Genomic DNA, 23153 nt, shown 5'->3' with positions numbered 1-23153 from the left:
TTCTTTTTGTTTGTGAGGATAATTGCAAAATATTCCTTTGCTTTATTTGACATGCTGGGGTATAATCAGATTCAGATTCAGATTTATTTACCACTCATACTGTGCATTGAAACATCCAGTGAAGTACATTGTCATGTTGGGGTATATTCAGATTTATTTACCACTCATACTGTACACTGAAACTTTCAGTGAAGTACATTGTCATGTTGGGGTATATTCAGATTTATTTACCACTCATACTGTACACTGAAACATTCAGTGAAATACATTGTCATATTGGGGTATATTCAGATTTATTTACCACTCATACTGTACACTGAAACATTCAGTGAAATACATGGTTTATGTTAACTGGCGCAACCTAGGGAAGTGATGGACACAGCCCGCAGGTATTGTCACATGTTTTGGGGCTATCATAGTGTGACTGCAGTGTTTGGCAAGGCAACAAAAACACAACAAGCAACAAAACAACAGCAACGTACATTTAATACTGACTTAACTGGAATGATAATACTGAGTCCTGTTGTAAAGGAGATTAGAGAGATATAGAGGCTACAAAGTTTCTCTAAGGAATCCTGAACTGAGGACGCTAAAGGTACAGCTGTCAATGCTGAGAAATCAGGAGTGATCAAGAGGATGACCAATAATGGGGAAGAGTCGCACCTTGAAGAGATTAGAAAATAAGAACTTTAAAAGTGAGATATTCTTTGATTGGGGAGGTTAGGAAGGTTGGGGAGAATGGGGCAATACATATCAGAGCACAGGCAAAAGTGTTTTGGATGTCATTTACTAAATCTAGAATGAGGAGGGTAGACTGGACTGTGTTGAAGGTTATAGCTGAGGGTTTTACCTGTGGATGAGCTGAGGCATTGGATAGTTGAGTTACAGTAGAACTAAGCCACCTTACTGAGCTCAGGTGTATCGTTCAGAGCTGAATTAAATGTGCCAGTGAGGCCCTGACCAGCTGAATCCAACCTCTCACAGCACCTTAGAGAGAGATGAAGTTGATGGACACAGAGCAGAATTTGTGGTGATAATGGTTTAAGCCTACCAGGCATATTGACAGTTTAGGGGCCATGGTGGAGTTGAGGGAGATGGGATTGAGACAATCTGGTAAGAGCAGTGTATGCTGTACTTTTGAATGCTGCTACTGAGCAGTTGGACTGAGATGAGAAGTCGGGAGCTTGACATCAAAAGAAATGCACTGGTGATGGTGAATTGGATCGAGTCAATTGCACATTGATTACTGATCTCACAATTACCACTGACTTTAAAAGAAAATCAGAGGTGATTTGGTGCAGGCTGATCCTGAAGGAAATGGTAGTGGCATTGTTCTGCTCAGTTTCCCATCTGAGAAATGGACAGTCAGGTTTGCCAGTCCTGATTGCAGTCATTGTCTCCATACCTCCAGTGGCAACGACCACCTGAGCAGAATCACACACAGATGCAGATAAATTGGTGATGCATCAGAGGGTTAGGGGGAGGTCCTGCCAGCTATATGATGAGAAAACAGAGGGAGACCTGAAAAAAAACACACAATCTAGCTTCATTTCCTCTGCCTTTCAAAGTCACACAGGATAAAAGCAGAAAGCTGACTCCTGTTCTATGAGTTGCCAGTAAGTGTGATCATAGAGGGAGAAAGATAGTGTCCTGTATCACTCACAGCAAGGAAAAGAGGATGACAATGTCCTCATTTCTATAAAGTAAGAGGAAACAAGAAATAGCAGTAGCCCGCATCGCCCTGCAAGCCTTTCTCACATCGTGGCTTATGCATATTCTCTGTCACCCTCAGGGGCAGAGAATTCCAGAGATATACTCTGCTCTGAGAGAAGAAATTTCTCCACTCCTCAGATTTAAATTACCAACCCCTTATTTTTGCAGCCATATCTCTTGTTTGTGCTTCTCTTACTAATGGTCTATCATTGAAGTTGCCTCTTGCACTTTAAATGAGGAAAAAGTGTATTGTTCAAGCCTAATGAATGAATATTTTACTTCCTTCTTGATAATTATTCATTTCACATTGTTTTTTTCTTGTGTAGATTCTAGACAGTTTAGGCTTGGGTCTGGGTGGTCCCCCTATTCCACCAGCTGCCTTGTTTTCAGTGGTGAAGTACCCTGTAGAACGGAGGCCCAGTTCAGCGCAGGATGTGCTGAGCCACTTCTCACTTTCATTTAAGACAGAAGAACAACATTTGTTATTTGAAGACAAGAAAGAGTCTGAACAAGATCCTGAACCGATGGTTCCAGTGATTAAGGTAAGACATTGGAGTATTGGTCTGAACTGACACCCCCGGTGGTTAAGGTTAGACATTGTATAGATCTGAACTGGTGATCGCAGTTATCAAGGTAAGACAATATTAGAGTATAGGTCTGGACTGGTAAGCTATGTTCATGGCTTTGAGCCATGCTTTGGACCTCTGAACACATGACCTAGGCTGATCCTAGCAGTGCAGTATGACGAGTTACTCTGGAGGTACAGTCACTCAGATGAGATTTAAACCCAAGTTGTCTCTATTTCCTCAATAGACATAGAAGGTTCTATTTCACCATCCTTAGGGCACAATGGGTTTCCTTGGTGTGCTTTTTAGCTTTTATCCTCAAAGCCAGGCCACCTAGTTAGTATGCTTTTGCTGGAGACACAAAAGATTGCCTTTGCTGGAGTAATAAGCGAAAAACTGGAGGAACTCAGTGGGTCAGCTAGTATCAATGGAGGTGTGTGTGGAAATTGGAGAATTCAGTCTTCATGCAGCCAAGGAAATGATGCTGTTCCTCTTGCTTTTGTTTAGCCTCACTCAGTGGAGAAGGCCCAGGACAGAAACGCTGGTGTGGGAATGGGGAGGGGAATTAAAATGGCTGGCAATTAGGAGATCTGGATGGCCATGTGGGTGGAGTGAAGTTGCTTGGTGAAGTGGTCACACAGTCTGTATCCAGTCTCACTAATGTAGAGGCCATATTGGGAGCACACGATGCAATAAATAAGGCCAGAGTAGATGCTTATGAGTGTTTGCCTCAGCTGGAAGTGTTGCGGAGGACTCTGGATAGTGGGGAGTGGGGAGATGTAGGGGCAGGTGTTATACCTCCTGTGATTACCGGGGAAAGTGCCAAGGGAGAAGCATCCCTCTGCCGTTTGGCACACACAAATTGCCTGATGTGCTGCAGTACACTTCAGATATCAAGAAACAGGTTGTAGGTGCCAGAAATCAAAACAAAACAGAAAATGCTGGAAAAACTCAGCAGGTCAAGCTGCATCTGTGGGAAGTAAAACACAGTTAATGCTTCAAATTAAATATCCTTCATCAGAAGACTGCAAGAAAGTTCAATAATTTGCAAAGCTGGAGAAGGAGTTTATCTCTGATTGGATAAATAGGTTATCTGGTCAGTGAGTAAACGGAAGCAGTTAGAACATGGCCAGCTTACAGCATTTTGTGTGGCTGTGCTTGAGTTGTACTTCAACGACTGCACAATGATTTGGATGTTCTGAGCTAATGAAAGACCATAAGTTATAGGAGCAGAACCATTGAGTCTGCTCTGCTGCTTCATCATGGTTGATCCATTTCCTTTTTCCTACTCAGAGTCTATCCCCTGCCTTCTCCCCATATCTCCATGCCACTGACTAATCAAGAATCTATCTTAAGTCCAGTTTTAAATATACCAATGATTGGCCTCCACAACTGCCTGTGGCAATGAATTGCACAGATTCACCACTTTCTGGCTTAAGAAAGGTGACGTAGCAATGCAAGTTTGCCTTTCTGAGTTTTGTAGACAGTTGTCCTGTTTCTCACCAGGAAGAAGCAGCGGTTCAGCAGAAAGGGAGATCAAAGAAAGACAAAATAGAGAAAGCTGAGGTGGACCGTGATAAACGCCGATCTGGTGGCCACCGGAAGGGCCGGCGTGATTCTCGCTCTTCAGTTGTTGGTGCACCTTCACCTCTGTCGGACGTTGACCACGGCAGTGGAATTGAAGTAACAGCCAAAGAGGAGAGCACAGCAGTCCGGTAAGCTGTACTTGCACTGAAGGGCGTCACACTGCAGAGATTTGTATTGGTAATGTACCGCACCTAAGCCAAAAACTGTTATAGAATGCAAATTTCATTGGATGAGAGTTATTTGCACAAAGTTAATTTCATCCATTTAATCTTAATTTATTTTTTTTTTCCCTCATTATGCTCTGGACTGCTCTATAGGTTCACCAGCCTGCTTAGAGTAGAGTGTGTAATGTGCTGTAAGGTTTCACTGTTAATGTAATGGTTTCTCTGTAGCAGCAATGTTTGGGCTATGACTAAAGGTAACGGGGCTTTGGAATGTTTGTCCATCCAATGAGAGGGATGTTGTTCTTCCTTATGATCTGGGAGAAGGGATTTCACGGGGACTGATGAGAAGAGAAGACGCAAATGGAGGGAGTTGGTAGACCACCGGACAGAGTGGACTTGGAGCAAGGGTCTGAGGGTCGGTTACACTCGGAGGAGGTTGACGGGAAACCAGTGGACTGAACTGTGAGCTCCAACGTTGTGCATAAGACTGTTTCATGTGGGTGGGCCTTTTTCTTTTTTTTTGTTTCTTTATTAACCATATAGTCAAATTAAGAATTGTAAAGCTCAGCTGTTTAATTGCATATTGTGTACTGTTTGTTATTTCGTGGTACTGATTTGTAACAGGGAACACATTGCGCAGCATCCACCCACACCAGATTTCTTAAGTTTGTCTGGGCTGAGGGCTATCTTCCCCTAGATTAAGTCGCTAGCTGAACCAAGAGTTACAATTGTGGGGGCTTCATTCGGGATTGATTTCATTGGATGCTGAGCTTTGAACCAATGGGGTAGATATTCGTACTCCAGATGAATTGTTAATTCGCCTGTTAAGTACTGTTAAAGTTGCGATTGTGGAGCGGAGGTTTGACAAAATGGTGGACTCAGCTCTTGTTTTAATGTAGACTAGCGCTGACATAGTGGTAGCTGGGGGTGGAGATTTCAAAACAGGGTTCTATCATTTCTGAGGAGTGAGGAGAAGGAGTAGTTGGATTTGGAATGTCTAATTGGTCCACGTCCCCCGGTGAAGAGTGAGAATTCTGAGTTAGTATCTGCCCTTACCTCTCTGGTGAATAAATGGAAAAATGCCTGGGTTCAAGGTGCCAGCTTGGTAGGCTCCACCTATTCTCTGGAATAATGCCCGCTCCTAAAGGGGAGGAGGAGTGTGAGACTTGGGTGGAGCAGACCCCTCAGTTGCTAGATGAGTGGCAGTTCTCTGATGATGTAAAACAACAGAGATTGGTTGAGAGTTTGAGTGGGCAGGCCGCTGACGTGAGAGCCGCCAGGTTGCGGTATCCCGTAGCGACAGCTGTCAGTCACATATATTCAAGCACTGGACAATGCTTTTGGCCCGAGAGGAAGCCCGCTGGAGCTCATGGTGGGTTTCAGAACATGCGTCAGGAGAAGGGGCAGAAGCTTTTTGCTTATATTTTTCGGCTAGAGAGGCAATTAAATTACTTGCAGCACAGAGGGGTCATTCAGGCAGCTGAGGTGGATCAGTTAAGATTGGACCAAATAGCCAAGGGCGCCCAGTCCCATGACATGATTGCTTGGGGTCTCTAACAGAGTCAAAAGACGCACTCCTTCCATCTTTTGTTGAGCTGATCAGAGAGGTACGGGAAGAGGAGAATGTGGTGGAGGCGTGGGAGGCCTCCGTCAGCAGGGTACAGTCCTCGGTAGTAGTCCCCTGTGGTGAAGTGACCAAAGATAGCCTACCCTGGGGAGCGGTAGAGGAGATTGTGGCAGAGTTAAGAATGGAGGTACGTCGGCTGTTATCAGCGGGTGTGACCTCCCCCGCCCCCCCATATGATGGAGCTGACAGGAGAGTGGATTCCCCAAGGGGACGAACAATGCAGAGGGCTGCTGGCAGCAGGTGTCACGCCAGAAAGAGAGTGAGCCCCTGGGTAGTTCAGTAGAGAGAGATGTTGAGAAAACTTAGAGGAGACCCAGTGACGGAACGGCCTGGTGGGGGAGCACGTCCCCAGCAATATACCAAGGAATCCCCGAAAGCAAAGGGCCCAATTCCTGAAGGTTTATTGGGATCATGCTCCAGTGTGTCGCTATGAATAGAGGGTATTTATGCTAAAGCCATCCTCGACACCGGATCGCAGGTCACGTTGTTGTACCGTTCGTTTTACAACCGGTATCTGAAGCACTTACCATTGACACCAGATGGGGCACTGGAGTTCTGGGGGCTTAGTGCCAGTGATTATCCATTCGACGGTTATTTCTCAGTGAAACTGGAGTTCTCGCAAGCCGATGTGGGAGTGTCTGAGGTCCTGGATACATTCGTCTTGGTTTGTCTGGACCCTGTTGAGAAGGGCGGCGTTTCAATTCTGGTGGGGACCAACACCCCTCTTGTGAGGAAGCTCATGGGGGCCTGCAAGGAGAAGGCTGGCGAGAGCTTTCTGAGAACACTGTCCGTGCACCCAGTGTTTCGAGCTGCTTTTGAGGAAGTGCGTGGCTGCATTAGGCTGGATACTGAATTTAGACGAGTGACCGTGTTTTTCACCCAGTTGAAGCCAATGGTGGTATGGCCTGGGGATGCAGCGAGAGTGATGGGGACCCCCAATTTTCCTGGAGTGCCTGAGGGCGAAGCCCTCTTAGTGGATACTCCGGCAGACCACACGGGGGAGTCAGGATTTCCTGCTGGGGTACTGGTGAAGCCCGAACTACCAAAGCCCTCAGTTGTACAGGTGAGCAGGATGGCAGTGATTGTCAGGAACACTAAGAATAGGGTGGTCATCTTCAAGCGGGGGATGCCCCTGGCGCACCAGTTCCCAGTGACAGTAATGTCTAGTGTCCCTGTGAGATAAGCCAGGGAGAAACTATTGGAAAAGGGGGGAAAGTTGACAGCTGAGTTATTCAACTTCGGGGACTCCCCAGTGCCTGCGGATTGGAAGAGGAGGTTGGTAGAGAAGATGTTGAAACTGGAAGGTGTCTTTTCCACTGACGAGTTTGATGTGGGTTGTTCCAAGAGCACTCGTCACACTATCCCGGTGACCAAGGACACTGGAGAGGTTGCGCCAACTGGCCCCTGCAGACGTGGAAAACGTGCAGCCGCATTTGTGTAAGTTGAAGGATACTGGGATCATTATTGAGTCCCAAAGTCCCTGTGCATCCCCAGTAGTAGTGGCCCGGAAGAAGAATGGGAAGGTATGCATGTGTGTGGACTATAGGACTCTGAACAGGTGCACTGTCCCTGACCAGTATACGGTTCCATGGAACAAAGACGTGCTGGCCTGTCTGAGTGGTGCAAAGTGGTTCAGAGTGCTGGATTTGAAGAATGGATATTACCAGATCCCCATGAATGAGGCTGACAAAGAGAAGACAGCATTTATATGCCCCCTGGGGCTTTTCCAGTTTGAAAGGATGCCCCAGGGCATATCGAGAGCCCCTGCAACTTTTCAGTGGGTCATGGAGAAGACGGTGGGGGAGATGAACTTGCTTGAAGTTTTAGTGTATCTGGATGACCTCATAGTGTTTGGATCCACCTTGGAAGAACATGAGTGAGGCTGCTGAAGGTGTTGGGCTGCCTGAAAGCTGAAGGGTTAAAACTTTTCCTGGACAAGTCCCAGTTCAAACAAACGTCTGTTAGCTATGTTGGGTACATATTCTCATGGGATGGGGTACCTAGAGATCCAGCTAATATCGAGACGGTGACCACTTGGCCAAGACCCCAGACTGAGAGCGCTCTGCGTTCGTTCCTTGGGTTCTGTGATTAATATCAGAGGTTCGTGAAAGGCTATGCGAAAGTAAATCATCTGTTAAACCAGCTTCTGCGCAGTTACCTGCCCTTGGGGAAGAAAGGGAAGGGGAAAAAGGACAGGAGAATGGAGAGTATCTTAGCCCGTTGGAACACTCTGGACTGAAGTGGGATGCAAAATGTGAGGAGGTCTTTCAGTCACTGAAGGAGCTGCTGACCCTGGCACCGGTGCTGGCTTTTGCGGACCCTTGATTGCCATATGTACTGCATATGGATGCCAGCCGAGAGGGCTTCGGGGGCATCCTGTGTCAGCATTAGGGCACCAGGTTGAGACCCGTTGCGTTTGTCAGCCGGAGTCTGTCATCCTCTGAGGATAAACTATCCCACGCACAAGTTGGAATTTCTGGCGTTGAAATGGGCGGTGGTAGATAAGCTGAGTGACTACCTCTAAGGGGCCAAGTATGAGGTGAGAACGAACAACATCCCCCTAACTTATATCCTGACTTCGGCGAAACTGGATGTCACAGGCCATCGGTGGTTGGCAGCGTTGTCTGCGTGTGATTTCAGCCTGAAGTACTGGCCGCGAAGCAGGAACATTGATGCTGATGTTTTGTCCCAACGGGCGCATGAGGGACTGGATAGGGACGAGGAGTGGGAGAGCGCTCCTGCCCCGGGGGTGAAGGCCATGCATCAGTTTGCCATCACGGTTAAGGCAGAGGGAAATGAGAGGCAGGATTGAGCGGTGGATCAATTGGGAGCTTCTTTTTTTTAAATTAATTTTTTATGCGTTTCTACAATACAGTGGCAGAAAAAAAAACATCAACAAGATGGAGATTTATACAGTGCAAAACAAACGTGTCCAGTATATAATTCCTAACAATAAGGAAAAAGCACCCAAAATAAAATCATATAAAATTAGTGTCCTCCCCACCCTCCCACTATAAAACCCCAGGCCATCCATTTCTATGTATAAAAGAAAAATTAATCAGAGCATTCAACCCCACAGAGCTGTAAATATATATAAAAAAAGAAAATATAATGCCGACTACCAAAACTATAACGTAATTCACAACAAAAAACCGTAAAACTTACAGGGAAAAAAAGCTGGAAGTGAGGGATTGTAGTACAAAAAAAAGGATAAACTTAATCTAAAGAGGAATTATGAAAATATTCACGAAAAGGTCCCCACACCTTATGAAACTTTATGTCCAAATTAAGAAGTGAATAATGAATCTTTTCAAGGTCCAGCAGGACATAATATCACTAAGCCATTGAGCGTGAGTGGGTGGGGCAGCATCTTTCCACCTAAGAAGAGCTAACCGTCTAGCCAAGACAGAGGCAAAAGATAATGTTCGACGTTTAGTCGGACTCAAGTGCATGCCTACATCACCCAATGTACCAAAAAGAGCAATCAGAGCGTTAGGTTCTAAGTGGCAATTAAGAATATGGGATAGAATTGAAAAAACTGCTCTCCAGAATTTCTCAAAACTAGGACAGGCCCAGTACATATGGATAAGAGAAGCCTCAGCCCCTTTACACTTATCACAAATGGGACTAATGTCAGGGTAAAACTGTGATAATTTAGTTTTAGACATATGAGCCTTAAAACAACCTTAAATTGCAAAAGGCAGTGGTGAGCAATAAAGAGGTTGAGTTAGCTGACTTAAGAATTGAATCCCAAACTGCATCAGATAAGGAAATATTTAAATCATGCTCCCAGGCAGTTCTAATTTTATCGAACCTCAAGATCACTAACTTATCCCAAATAGCAGATATTAAACCTTTACCCAATGGATTAATACAAAGAAGCAGGTCCACAACGTTTTTCTCAGGCATCTCAGGAAAGTTTGATATTTTAGGGTTAATGAAATGTCTAATTTGAAGATATCTAAAGAAATGAGTACAGACAGTTGTTGAAAAGTTGCAGAACGATTACCTTTGAAAAGGCCTCATACCTTTTCTGTACTAATCGTGAAATGTTGAATTCCGCATAGAAGGTAGGGAAAGATGATCGTGTAAAATAGGGCTAGAGAGAGAGAGAAACCATGAAGGCTATTATATTTTCTGAACTGAGCCCGTATTCTCAGAGTATGTCCAAAAAGAGGATTAACAATTAGTCCAGGCAATTGACAAGGATGTGCAGAACCAAGAAGTGCAGAAATGGAAAGATCCTTACTAGAATTCAACTCCATTGCCACCCATTTTGAGCAGTCAGACTGATTATGGAAGAAAGACCAAAAAATAAGACAACAAATATTGGCTGCCCAATAATATAAATGAAGATTAGGCGGGGCCATACCACGTTCCTTTTTAGATTTTTGAAGGTGAGCTTTATTAAGTCTGGAACGGTTGCCCTTCCATAGATAGGATGAAATAATAGTATCTAACGCATCAAAAAAAGCTTTAGAAATAAAAATTGGTAATTACTGTAAAAAAATACAAAAATTTAGGAAGGATATATATTTTAATAACATTAATTCGACCTACCAGAGACATGGACAAGGGTGAGCACGGTGTCAGATTCTGTTTTATAGAATTTAGGAGATTGGCAAAATTTTCTCAAAAAAAGTTCTTAAAGTTCCTTGTTACTGTAATATCAAGGTAAGTGAATTGATTATTAACTACTTTAAAAGGTAGGCCATGAAATACTAATGCTTGTGCTTCTCTATTGATTGGAAAGAGTTTGCTCTTGTGTAAATTAAGTTTATAACCGGAAAGCTGACTGAATTTATTAAGAAGTGAAAACATTGGGGGTAAGGAGGTAGTTGGGTTTGATATAAATAGTAAAAGATCATCGGCATAAAGGGAAACTTTATGCTCAACACCTCCCCTCCAAATCCCCATCAATTCAGCACAGCTACGAAATGCAATCACCAGTGGCTCTATAGCCAAATCAAAAAGTAGGGGACGGGTGCCACGTTTAAGACTAAAAGACTGGGATTGCTGTGAGTTGGTCAAAACAGAAGCAGTGGGACATGAATATAACAATTGAATCCATGTCATAAAAATTCATCCAAAATCAAATTTTTCTAACACCGCAAAAAGGTAATTCCATTCCACACGATCGAACTCTTTCTCCGCATCAAGAGAAATAACACATTCAGGAGTCCCAATTAAGGGTGAATATAAGATATTAAATAAGTGCCGTATATTAAAAAAGGGAAGGCGATTTTTAATAAAACCAGTTTGATCTTCAGAAATAGTAGAAGGTACACTGTTCTCTAATCTACGAGCCAAAATTTTAGCCAAAATTTTAACATCGACATTAAACCAAGAAATCGACCTATACGAAGAATATTCTATTGGATCTTTACCTTTTTTTGGCTAAAAGAATGATACATGCCTTGTTAAATGATGCTGGCAACTTACCATGTTTAAATGAATCAGATAGAACTAAAAATAATTGGGATGAAAGCAGTGAAGAAAATGATTCATAGAATTCTGCAGAAAACCCATCAGGTCCAGGAGATTTACCAGACTGCAATGCAGAGATGGCAGAGGATATTTCCTCTAGTGATAATAGCTCATGGAGTTTTGCTTTAAAGTTGGAAGAGAGTGAAGGAATATTTAAACTGTTTATTATATTTCATTGCTAATGCAATGGTTTGTCTGTAGCAGCAATGTTTGGATTATGACTAGGGTTAACAGGGCTTTGGAATGTGGGGCTATCCAATGAGAGGAATGTTGTTCTTTCTTGTGGGTCTGAGAGAAGGGATTTCACGGCCTTTTGCCAGGGACAGATGAGGAGAGAAGACGCAAATGGAGGGAGTTGGTAGACCACTGGACGAAGTAGACTTGTATTAAGGGTCCGAGGGTCGGCTGCGCTTGGAGGAGGTCGACGGGAAACCAGTGGACTGAATCATGAGCTCCAACATTGTGCGTAAGACTGTTTCATGTGAATGGGCCCTTTTCTTCTTTTTTGTTTCTTTACTAATCATAGAGTCAAATTAAGAATTATAAAGCTCAGTTGTTTAATTGCATATTGTGTATTGTTTGTTATTTCATGGTACTGATTTGTAACAGGGAACACATTGCGCAGCATCCACCCAAACAAGGTTTCTTAAGTTTGGCTGGGCCAAGGGCTGTCTTCCCCTGGATTAGGCTGCTAGCTGAACCGAGAGTTACAAGTGAGATCATAGTTGGTACAGACTCAGTGGACAGACAAAGGGCCTGTCTCTGTTCCGTGTTTTATACATCAGTGTTCTTTCATGGTCACTGCATCAGGCTGCTAAAGCTGACTGACACACTGTGGAATAGTCATCACATGTTGAAAGGAATGGTTCATACAGGTAACTCAGCAAGAACATCCTAGAGCAACTCATGGAAAAGATTACTCAAAGCTTTTTATGGTTTTGTTAAACTGGGAACGTGAATGTCAAACAAGTTATAGTCTATTTGAAGAAGATGAAACCAACATATTTACTCAAGCCCATGATCGTGACAGCAAATTTGAGTTGAATGCTGAGTTAGACCAGTTAAGTGTAATGGATGAACGAATTTGTATGACACGTGGTTTTTCCCCATGCTTAATTTTACAGATCTGTTGCAATAGATAATTATTGCCCTCAGTGATTAGGTCATATTTGGAAAATTCTTTGTCTTGTTTTATAGAAATTGAAGGACCCTTTTCTCCCTGGTCTTTGGTCAGGAAATTCCAAAAAGAACTTTTCTGTCCAGCCGAAAGCACCATAGTACTGTAGCGGTTAATGCTACGCTATTACAGCTCAAGGCATCGGAGTTGGGAGTTCAGTTCCTGTGTCCTCTGTAAGCGAGTTTGTACATTCTTTCCCATGTGTGCATGAGTTTTCTCTGGGTGTTCCAATTTCCTCCCACGGTTCAAAGATATAACATTTAGTAGGTTCACTGGGCATTGTAAATTGTCCTGTGATTAGGCTAGGGTTAATCAGTGGTTTGCTGAACTGGAAAGGTCTGTTCCTTGCTGTATCTCTAAGTAAAATAAAGATAAGTGTTGACCCATAACTTCTGCTTTTATTCATCTGACCTCAGTGAACGTTTTTTAAAATCATTCTTTTGATCTTCCCCACAGAGCCCCTCCTTACCGCTGGATCGTGCAACCTGGTGAGGAGGTTACCTTACAAGTGAATTTCAGTTCAGTGGTATGTGGGACATTTGACCAAACCCTGAACTTTGAACTTGTGGGAACACAAAGGTGCTACAAGCTCTACTGCAGAGGAATCTGTACCTTCCCAACTATAAGCCAGGATCCCAGGTGGGTTTCTAAAAAACTGAAGCTGAATGCTATGGGGATGCTGATCCTAATTCGTGTGATGATAATTGCATGAATTGTTTAATTCAGTAGCTCTTCTGAACTGAAAGCAAATGGAAATATTTTGGTGTTGGAAGGAAGGAAACATTAAGCTTGTGGGGTGTCTTTAGTGATCTCATAAAGTTATTGTCAGAAACTTGGCACTGGATACCAAACTGTGTTTTGCCACTGCTGCAGAGGAGGGAGAGTTGGTCTGAGTACAGTATTCTACACACCATTGAATCTAAGGCCTGAGGTGAACAAGGAGTGTTCTCATCATCGTCTGAATGGAACATCTACAAAAAGTTCAGCTCAGATGTTGGCAATTTTGAAAAATATAGAGAGAGCTTATTATCCTCAAGTGCTTTTGTAAATCTTTTCAACATTTTTAAAACTCTTACAGTTTGTTACCTTAACTTTTTTTAAAGCATTCAAATTTGTTTACAAGTGCTTGGAAGTATTCAAGATTGTTTAATATCATTTCCCATACACCTGTAAAAAGGACCAACTAATTGTTACACTGGATCTGATGCAGCACAAAAATAAACACAAAAGTTAAAGAACACAATAATAATAATTTTGAAAAACACAATAAATATAAATACATAAGATAGCTTATGTACATAGATTGTACGATAAAGTGTGTGTATATGATTAGGAAGTGCTTTATACATTTTATAAATGTTTTATATGTATATATGTATATTTAATTAATGTATATATGTATATTTTATATGTATATTTAATTAATGTCTTTGTTTTTGAATTTTTTGTTATTTGCATTAAAATTGTTGATTTAGATTTATTTAACATTTTTGAAGCTCTTTAGCTGCAGCCAGCTTCAACTTACTAATTCTGTGGGCTGATTTGTGTTCAGCTCAGCTCTTGCTTTCTGTATGGTGAGAATCTTCCTAGTAGTCTCTGTGAGTGCTTCTGGGAGGTTTACCAAATGCAGATGTGTACATTTTTTTAGCCAAGGCCTCTGCCAGTCCTGCACTGTTGCTGATGATCGGTATAGGGAGGAGTGCAAATGGCCAGAACTCATACTCCATAATGTGCCAACACCAGAGTTAGAAAGGGGTGTACCATAGTCCTCATGGGCAAAATGTCCAGCTCCTGTGGCAAAACCATTCTATGGTACAATCCAGTCAAAGGCAGAATTCTAGGAGGTGGGAATGAGCAAGGTCTGATCTCTGGATACATGCTGGTGAGTGCAAATTTAGGATAACAGAAGGATGTGTGTCTGGAGAACTGGAGCAGGAGGTAGGACTGGAGACCTGTGGGGAAATGAGACCAGTTCTCAGGAAGTAGAGCCTGAACAATTTGGGAGGCTAACAGCTCAATGGTCCCAGAACAATACTATCACAGAGAATTTTTTGGTGTTGGTTATGAGGTTAAGCTCTCTTTAGACCAGAAGATAGAGGAGCCGAATTAGACCATTTCACCCATTGAATCTACTCTGCACTCAATCATGGCTGAATTTTTCTCTCAAACCTATTCTCCTGCCTTCTCCCCATCGGATGCTGGACTTGTATGGAGGCAGAGGCGAAAGAGCAATGCATCAGAGGTGAGGACAGCAAATCGGTGGTTGCACGAGGCAGAGGAGCAGCTACCAGATTGATTTAAGTCAGTGGACTGGGCCATGTTCAAGGACTCATCAGAGGACCTGAATGAATACAGCACAATTGTCATGGACTTTATAAAGACACTGCTGATGAGTGTGTCTCCACAAAAAGCAACCCTGAATGAACCAAGAGATCTGCAATCTGCTGAGGCCTAGATTGGTGACATTCAGGTCTGACAATCAAGAAAGACACAACCTCCGGAAAGAGATCTCACAGGTGAAGTCGCAATTCTGGATCAAACTTGAATCACAGAAGAATGCTTGATTGCTATCACTTTCTGCAAAGCAAAACCAACTGACATGTGTGGCAACAAGGTTTTATTCCCGGATGAGCTGAATGCCTTTTATGCTTAGTTGGACCAACAGAATATGGGGGGATCTCCACAACCTCCCACAAGCCCCACTGTGATTTCGGTCTCTAAGGCCAATGTCAGGGCATTCTTTATGAGGGTGAACCCACAGAAAGTATCTGGCCTGGACGATGTACTTGGTTGAATAATAATGACTTGAGCTATTCAACTAGCTGGAGTGTTTCCTGATGTCTTTAACCTCTTGCTTTGACAGTCTGAGGTACTATGATGAAGTTCTTTGAGAGGTTGATCATGAAACATATCAACTCCTGCCTGAGGAGTAACTTTGATCCATTCCAATCTGCCTACTGTCACAACAGGTCCACAGCAGATGCTATCTCACTGGCTCTTTACCCAACCCTGGAACATCAGGACAGCGAAGATGCATACTTCATGCTCTTCATTGACTACTGCTTGGCTTCCAATACTATAATCCCCTCAAAACGAATCAATATTCTTCAAGACATAGACTTCAGTTATTTATTATGCAACTAGATCCTCTATTTCTTCACTAGCAGATCCCAGTTAGTATGGATTGGCAGACAGCATCTCTGCTACAAGCACCATCAGCATAGCTGCACCACAAAGCGGTGTGCTTAGGCCCTGCTCTACTCTCTTTATACTTATGACCATGAGGCTAAATACAGCTCCAATGCCATATTCAAGTTTGCTGACGATACAACTGCTTTTGGCCGAATCAAAGGTGGTGATGAATCGGCAAATCGGAGGGAGATTGAAAATCTGGCTGAGTGGTGCCACAACAAGAACTTCTCACTCAATGTCAGCAAGACCAAAGAGCTGGTTGTTGATTACAGGAGGAAGAAACCAGAGGTCCATAAGCCATTACTCATCAGGGGATCAGAGATAGAAGGAGGCAGAAAGTTTAAATGTATTGGTGTTATCATTTCAGAGGACCTGTTCTTGGTCCAGCATGCAAATGCTATTTACAAAGAAGGCACAGCAGCACCTCTATTTTCTTAGAAGTTTACACATGTTCAGCTTGTCATCTATAACTTTGACAAACTTTTATAGTTGCATAGTAGATGCACACCTAGTATGGAAATACCATTGCCTTTGAACAGAAAAGGCTACAAAGGTAGTGGATACAGCCCAGTCCATCACAAGAAAAGCCACCCCACCATTGAGCACATCTACAAGGAGCACTGTCAGCAGGAAGCAGCATCCATCATCACGGACCCCCGCTGTGCGGGCCATGTTCTCTTCTCAGTTGCCATTGGGGAGGAAGTACAGGAGCCTTGGGTCCCACACCACTAGGTTCAGGTACAGTTATTACCCTTCAACCATCAGGCTCCTAAACCATAGAACCATAGAACACTACAGCACAGAAATCAGGCCATGCGGCCCTTCTAGTTTGTGCTGAAACATTATTCCGCTAGTCCCATTGACCTGCATCCAGTCCATAACCCTCCAGACCTCTCCCATCCATGTACCTATCCAATTTATTCTTATATGAATTAAGAATGTTATCCAATGTGGATAACTTCAGTATCTTCAACAATGAACTGATTCCAAAATATATGGACTCACTTTTAAGGACTACAATTAATGCTCTGAATATTATTGAATTTTCAAATTATTATTTGTATTTTTGTATTTGCATAGTTGGTCTTTTGCACATTGGTTGTTTGTTAGTCTGTGTGTGTAGTTTTTCATTGATTCTATTGTATTTCTTTGTTCTACTGTGAATGGCTGCAAGAAGATGACTCTCAAGGTAGTAATTGGAGATGTGCATACTTTGATAATAAATTTACTTTGAACTGAACTTGTTGTAGATTCATTCATTACTTCAATTGTACTTACTGTCATTTTAAGCAATCAAGAACCTATCCATCTCTGTCTTAAATACAAACAATAACTTAATATCCACAATCCTCTATGGCAATGAATTCTACTAAATGAGCACCCTCCTACTGTTTGTCAAATACTAAAACACTGAGCAATGTTACAGAGGGAGAGATGTAATGGTTGAAACAGAAGCCAGCAAAATTAGTAAGCATTTTGAAAGTGAAAGGAAACGAACACTTGGAATAAGCAAAAGGAATTTAGCAGTACTTATTTTTGTTTTATTTAGCGATGCACTACAGATAGGTACTTCTGGCCTTTTGAGCCACACTGATTTAACCTCACCCAAGTAGTGGGAGAATTAAAGTACCTGGTATGTCTTTGGACTGTTGGAGGAAACCAGAGCACCTGAAGAAAACCTATACATATTTAGCAGTCCATATATCTGTGAATATGGCTCAACTAAGTCTGGTGGAGAAACTCAGTCCTGATGTAGGGTCTCCACCTGAAATGTTGACAGCTCCTTTCCCCTTCCTCTCTTCTGCCTGTAGTGAATATGTCTCATTAAAGGACTCCGTGATGGAAAATGACAATGAGGTAGGACGTCAACCACTCTCTTAATGAATGGTGGAGCATACTAACAGGATTGGGGGATCCATCACACTGCCATATGCTAGCCAGTACAGAATCAGGATGACATATTATGTTCTTCCACCATACTGTGAAATTCCCTTAAAGCCTGGCTAATAGTGCACATATCCAGGAAGTGGTCCCACAGATATAACTGGATTGCCAATCACTCTGTCCACACAGTTTTCCTTAAAGCCTGCCATTAGCTAAACATCATGGATGCTCCTGGAATTCCTGATGTTTGCTAGGAAGCATGATGAGTGTCCTGTGCTGAACATCACTTGGCTAGCTGTTGTTCCAGCTGATGACAGTTTCTTTGAAGGCACACACCAAAACCAGGATTCTCCAGATGTGGTTTTTCACCATTTTACTTCTCCAGACTTCGGGCAGGTATGGCAGGTGCTGGTCTCAGGTAATCGCAGCGGCAGTGCAGTAGTCAGAATACCAATTCAGATTTAGTTATCACACTTACAAGGAAATGTACAGTGAAGTGTGCATGGCTGATGAGAATGGAGCATGCAAAAGGGGTGTTCCCCATGAGGGTTAAGTTTCTATGACTTTGAAATTGAATGCTTTAAGTTATTTGAAATATTTAAAATTTTAAAGCTTTTAAAATTAATTAAAACCTTTCACTTATCAATGTTTAATAGTTCAACTAGCTCTAGTAGTTTTTGTATGTTTTGATTGGCATAATGGTGAATGATACTCACTAGGTCAGGTTGCATCTGTGGGAAGAGAAACAGAGTCAATTGTTGCGGTTGAAGATTATTGACTTTTTTCTTTTCCTTCAGGTGCTGCCTGGCCCATTGTGTATTTCCAGCATTTTCTGATTATATTTTGAGATTTCCAGCATTTTCAATTTTCCTAAATTTTGTGCAGCTACCTTACCTCAAGAATCAATGGTTTTATACACCATTTTCTTGGGCTTATATTTCATGACCATATCCAGAGTCCTGTAACTAGGAATCCAGCTAGCTTCTTCCCACTGATTCCTGATCTGTGATGTGAGTGAGGTAAACCTGAAGCTGGCCACTATTATTTTTGATATCAGACCCTTGGACAATGTTCTTCCCTATTTACTTGCTGGGTGTCCTACCCTTTGTTTATTCTTTTAACTTGATTTTCTAGAGTGGTGTTCAGACATCGGACAAAGAGTTTGAAACAGCAGGAAATCCCTCGGAAGAAGTACGTTATGAGCACAGGGGTGTTTCAGTTTGGACCTTTGCTCTGTGGAATCACTAGGGAAAGGCAAGTACAGGAAAACCATCTTACAGGTGTTTGGGTCATGGAAATTTGTCCTTATAGAATTCAAAAATCAGTGTGCAAAAATGGATTCAGTGTGCAAAGATTCTAATGGAATCTGTCTGAATAAATCACCACAGTTTTTTCTCTTTTTGCATTTCTTGAAGCATGTGCAAATGATGCAGCTTTACATTATGGAAAATGGTGATGGGCACTGTTTTCTAGGAGTACAATCCCCCCCCCCTAATTTGGATTTCACCTGTAAAGGCATGAACAAATATGGTGGGCAATCATCATGCACATCGGATATCAGGATTATCTCAGTATCTCCAGGAATTAAAGTGTAGTCTCCATCTCCGTATTTATACAAAAGGAGAGTTAAAAAAAAGACATTCAACATTAAGCATTGGGTTTTATTTCAAATTTTTATTAGCTGCATGTGTTGATTCTGAAGAATATTGAGAGTTGGAGAAATAAGAGGTTAATTCATTGGGCAAGGAATTTGGCAATGAAGCAACGCAATGAAGCCATTCACACTGATAGTGGATAATTATCAATGCATGTTGCCAGTTATCAATACTGAAAAATAACTGTGTATTTGTGTAGTTTATTGAGCATTCAAATTGAAGTTTTTAAGATTCAATTCAAGATTCAAAAAACTTTATTGTCATTCTAACCATACATCAGCTCTGCAGGGCAGAATGAGACAGCGTTTCTCAAGGGCAGTGCAATCATAACATAACAAGCACAACACTAAATAATAAACATAACAATAAATAGTAAAACACAACAGCCACATGTCAGTTAAAATCGAGTTATAGGTGTCCAGTGCAAGTTAAAAGTGTCCAAAGCAGAGTCAGGTGGAGCAGCTATTTAGCAGTCTGACTGCCTGTGGGAGGAAGTTGTTTAGTAGCCTTGTGGTTTTAGTTTTGATGCTCCTGTAACATTTGCCTGATGGCAGAAGAACAAACAGTTCATGGAGAGGGTGTGAGGTGTCTTTAATGATGTACTGTGTGTTCTGGAGGCATCGACTCTGAAAGAGGTCTTGGACAGAAGGTAGGGAGACCCCAATAACCTTCTCTGCTCCCCTAACCACCCTCTGCAAGGCTTTTTTGTCGACAGCACTGCAGCTGGACTACCAGGTTGTGATGCAAAAGGTCAGCACACTCTCAACCACGCCTCTGTAGAATGTAGTTAAGATGTTAGTGGGGAGTGATGCTTGTTTATGCTTCCTCAGAGAGTGCAATCTCTGCCGGGCCCGTTTCACAATCCCAGTGGTGTTCCTGGACCAGGAGAGATTGTCGGAGATCTGCACTCCAAGGAACTTGATGTTTTCCACTCTCTCCACTGTGGAGCCGCTGATGCTGAGGGGTGTGTGCTCAGGCTGAGACCGTCTGAAATCGACGATCATCTCCTTGGTTTTGGTGACATTATGCATCAAGTTGTGACCTCCTCTCTGTACATTGTTTCATAATTTTTGCTGATGAGCCCCACCACTGTGGTATCACCAGCAAATTTAATGATCAGGTTCTCCTTGAATCTGGCTGCACAGTCATGTGTTAGCAGTGTAAACAGCAATGGGCTAAGCACACAGCCTTGTGGTATCCAGTGCTCAGTGTGATGGAATCAGAGATGTTCCTGCCAACACGGACTGACTGTGGCCTCTCTGTCAAGGAATCCAGAATCCAGCGACACATGGCAGTGCTATGGCCAAGCAGCGACAGTTTCTCCACTAGTCTCTGCAGGATGATGGTATTGAACGCTGAACTGAAATCAATGTACAGGATTCTGGCATAAGTGTCTTTGTTGCCCAAGTGAGAGAGAACTGTGTGCAGTGTGGTGGATATTGCATCCTCCGTAGAGCGATTTGGACAATAAGCAAACTGTAGAGGATCCAGCGATGAGGGGAGGCTGGCTGTGATATGAGGCCTGACAAGCCGTTCAAAACATTTCATCATTATGGGGGTCAGGGCAATGGGACGGTAATCATTCAGACAGGCTACAACTGATTTCTTTGCTACAGGGATGATTGTGGAGGTTTTGAAGCATCTGGGGACAATAGCTTGACTAAGGGAGATGTTGAAAATATCTGTCAGGACATCTGCTAATACATCAGCACACGTCCAGGGATGTTGTCGGGACCTCCCGCTTTTTGTGGGTTGACCCTGGCAAGGGTCCTTCCTGTTTGCTCTGGATCAATGATTGGAGCCGGCTGGTCAGATGGTAAAAAGGGACTGGCTCTCCCCCTTGCTGTAGTGTTTGATGCTTCGAATCATGCAAAGAAATTGTTAAGTCTGTCTGGAAGAGAGGCGTCGCTGTCATCAGTTTTCTGCCTGATCTTGTAGTCTGTCAGAGCTTTAATTCCCTGCCACATCCATCTGGTGTCACCTGTGTCACAGAAGTGTCCATGTATTTTGCCTGCGTAGGCCCTTTTTGCTTTCCTGATCCCTAGTGAAAGCGCAGACCTGACTGAGCGAAGCACTCCTGTCCCCCGATCTGTAGGCTGTCACGGGCCTTCAGTAGTGAACGCACCGCTGTTGTCATCCATGGCTTTTTATAACACGTGCGGTGAAGGTTTTCATCACAGTGACATCCTCCGTGCATTTGGCTATGTAGCTGATTACTGTCTCCGCATGCTCCTCAATGTCAGTATGGTCGTCATAGGAGGCTGCTGTTTTGAATATGTCCGAGTCTGTGTGCAAAAAACAGTCTTGTAGTGCTGAGGCTGCTCCTTTTGGCCAGACCCTTATCTCTCTTTCCTCTGCTCTCACACGTTTAAGCAGTGGTTTATATGCTGGTGTTAACATGACAGATATGTGGTCAGAGTGGCCAAGATGGAGGCGGGGGGCTGCTTTGTATGCCTGTGGTGTGTTGGTATAAACCAAGTCCAGTGTGTTGTCTCCCCTAGTTTTGAAATCCACATATTTAGGGAACACAGTCTTTAAGCTGGTGTGGTTAAAGTCCCCAGCAATCACCACAAAGCTGTCAGGATGTGTAGTCAGTAGCTCACTGATGGCTTCACGTAGGCCTCCCAGTGCTTTGTTAGCATTAGCCTTCGCATTGGCACTGGGAGCTACGTAAACAGCTGCCGCAAACATGATGGTGAATTCCCTCGGCAGATAGAACGGCCGGCATTTCACAATGAGAAATCCAGCCAGTGGTGAGCAGTGTTTAGCAGCTACTGTAGTGCTCACACACCAGTCTTTGTTTCTATAAATACACAGACCTCCTCCTCGGCTCTTACCGGAGCTAGCTGCTTCTCTGTCCGCATGAAACGATGTCATTCCTCTAGCTGTATCGCCACGTCTGGTATGTTGTCATGAAGCCAGGATTCCGTTAAGACATACAGACAGCAGTCTTTAAATTCTTTGGGTGTTTCTCTCAGCAGACTCAGCTCATCCAGCTTGTTGTCGATGGAGCGGACATTTGAGAGCAGGAGGGACGGTGGGGTTAGCTTTTAGCCGAGCATGGATGCCGGCCCTCTTACCCCTCTTCTGTCTTCTCTCACAGCGCTTTCGCTTTCTTCTCCCTCGGGAAGTAGCCGGCTTGGTAGCGGGTAGTAGTCCATAGCAGCGTAAACTGTCCACGTCACACCAGAACTCATCAGTTTTTCCGACATAGTATGTCCTGATGTTAACGAGCATATTCCGACTGTATGTTATGCGACCAGGAAAAACAGAACAAACACTAGATACACTTATCACTCCCCGAGGGGCCGCTGTGTCCATGCGCGCCGCCATATTGAAATGTTCATTGATGTCTGGCGGGAATTTGCTGCCTGGCAAAAAGTGGTGCTGTGTGACTGCCTTCGGATAGCCCTATTTTAATCGGGCTTCAATCCAAGTGAGAGGTGTCCTGGAATGATGTGATGCCTGCTGGAGACTGGTAACTCAACAGTGTGCTGAGAATTACCTATATCCAACAATTCAAGGATTCACAAGTTAGACACACTGTATTGTCTAGGTTGTGATAATTGTAGGTGCTGTAAAATCATTCAGTCATACTGGAGATCATTTACTGGTCATGCTTGGCTGACATTTTGAAATGTTTACCTCTCCTTCCACTCTCTCCAGTTCCTAGGATGAGGGGTTTTCATATCAAGAGACGCTGGGTACTTTTGGGTCTATGTTGACAGGGTATATGTTGAGATGGGAAAGCCACAAACAATGGGACATATTATAAAATAAGGAGCTGGTCATTTAAAAGTGAGGTGTGTAAAAATTCCTTCTTTCAGAGGGGAGTGAATGCCTGGAATTCTGTCTTCGAAGGTGATGGAGGATCAGAACATTAGGTACTATTGTTTAAGGTGGAGATAGATAAATGTTTACATGGTAAGGGAATTAAGGCCAGCCATGATCATATTGAATGATGGAGCAGCTTTGAAGTGCCTGTGACTGATTCTTGTTCCTATCGCCACGTGTTCTGGATCTTACTCCATTGACTAGCCTTGCACAAAAGACTACCAGTTAAGATGACAATACTGAATGTATGCAGCAGGTTCTGATAGT

The 23153-nt window shown here is 43.2% G+C and overlaps 1 protein-coding gene across 1 annotated transcript in view; it reads left to right on the top strand.

Annotated features, from left to right (window-relative positions):
* The window catches only part of hydin (HYDIN axonemal central pair apparatus protein), a 977428-nt gene that overhangs the window by 683450 nt on the left and 270825 nt on the right, over positions 1-23153 (top strand). The window contains exons 47-50 of the mRNA XM_063066586.1: positions 2040-2255; positions 3786-3994; positions 12778-12960; positions 18532-18651. Of these exons, the coding sequence (XP_062922656.1) occupies positions 2040-2255; positions 3786-3994; positions 12778-12960; positions 18532-18651 (728 nt within the window). The remainder of the gene's footprint in view (positions 1-2039; positions 2256-3785; positions 3995-12777; positions 12961-18531; positions 18652-23153) is intronic.

Source organism: Mobula hypostoma, chromosome 14 (genome assembly GCF_963921235.1).
Source record: "Mobula hypostoma chromosome 14, sMobHyp1.1, whole genome shotgun sequence".
Taxonomy (NCBI): domain Eukaryota; kingdom Metazoa; phylum Chordata; class Chondrichthyes; order Myliobatiformes; family Myliobatidae; genus Mobula; species Mobula hypostoma.
The sequence above is the reverse complement of the archived record's forward strand: the minus strand, read 5'-3'. Positions and strand labels throughout refer to the sequence as shown.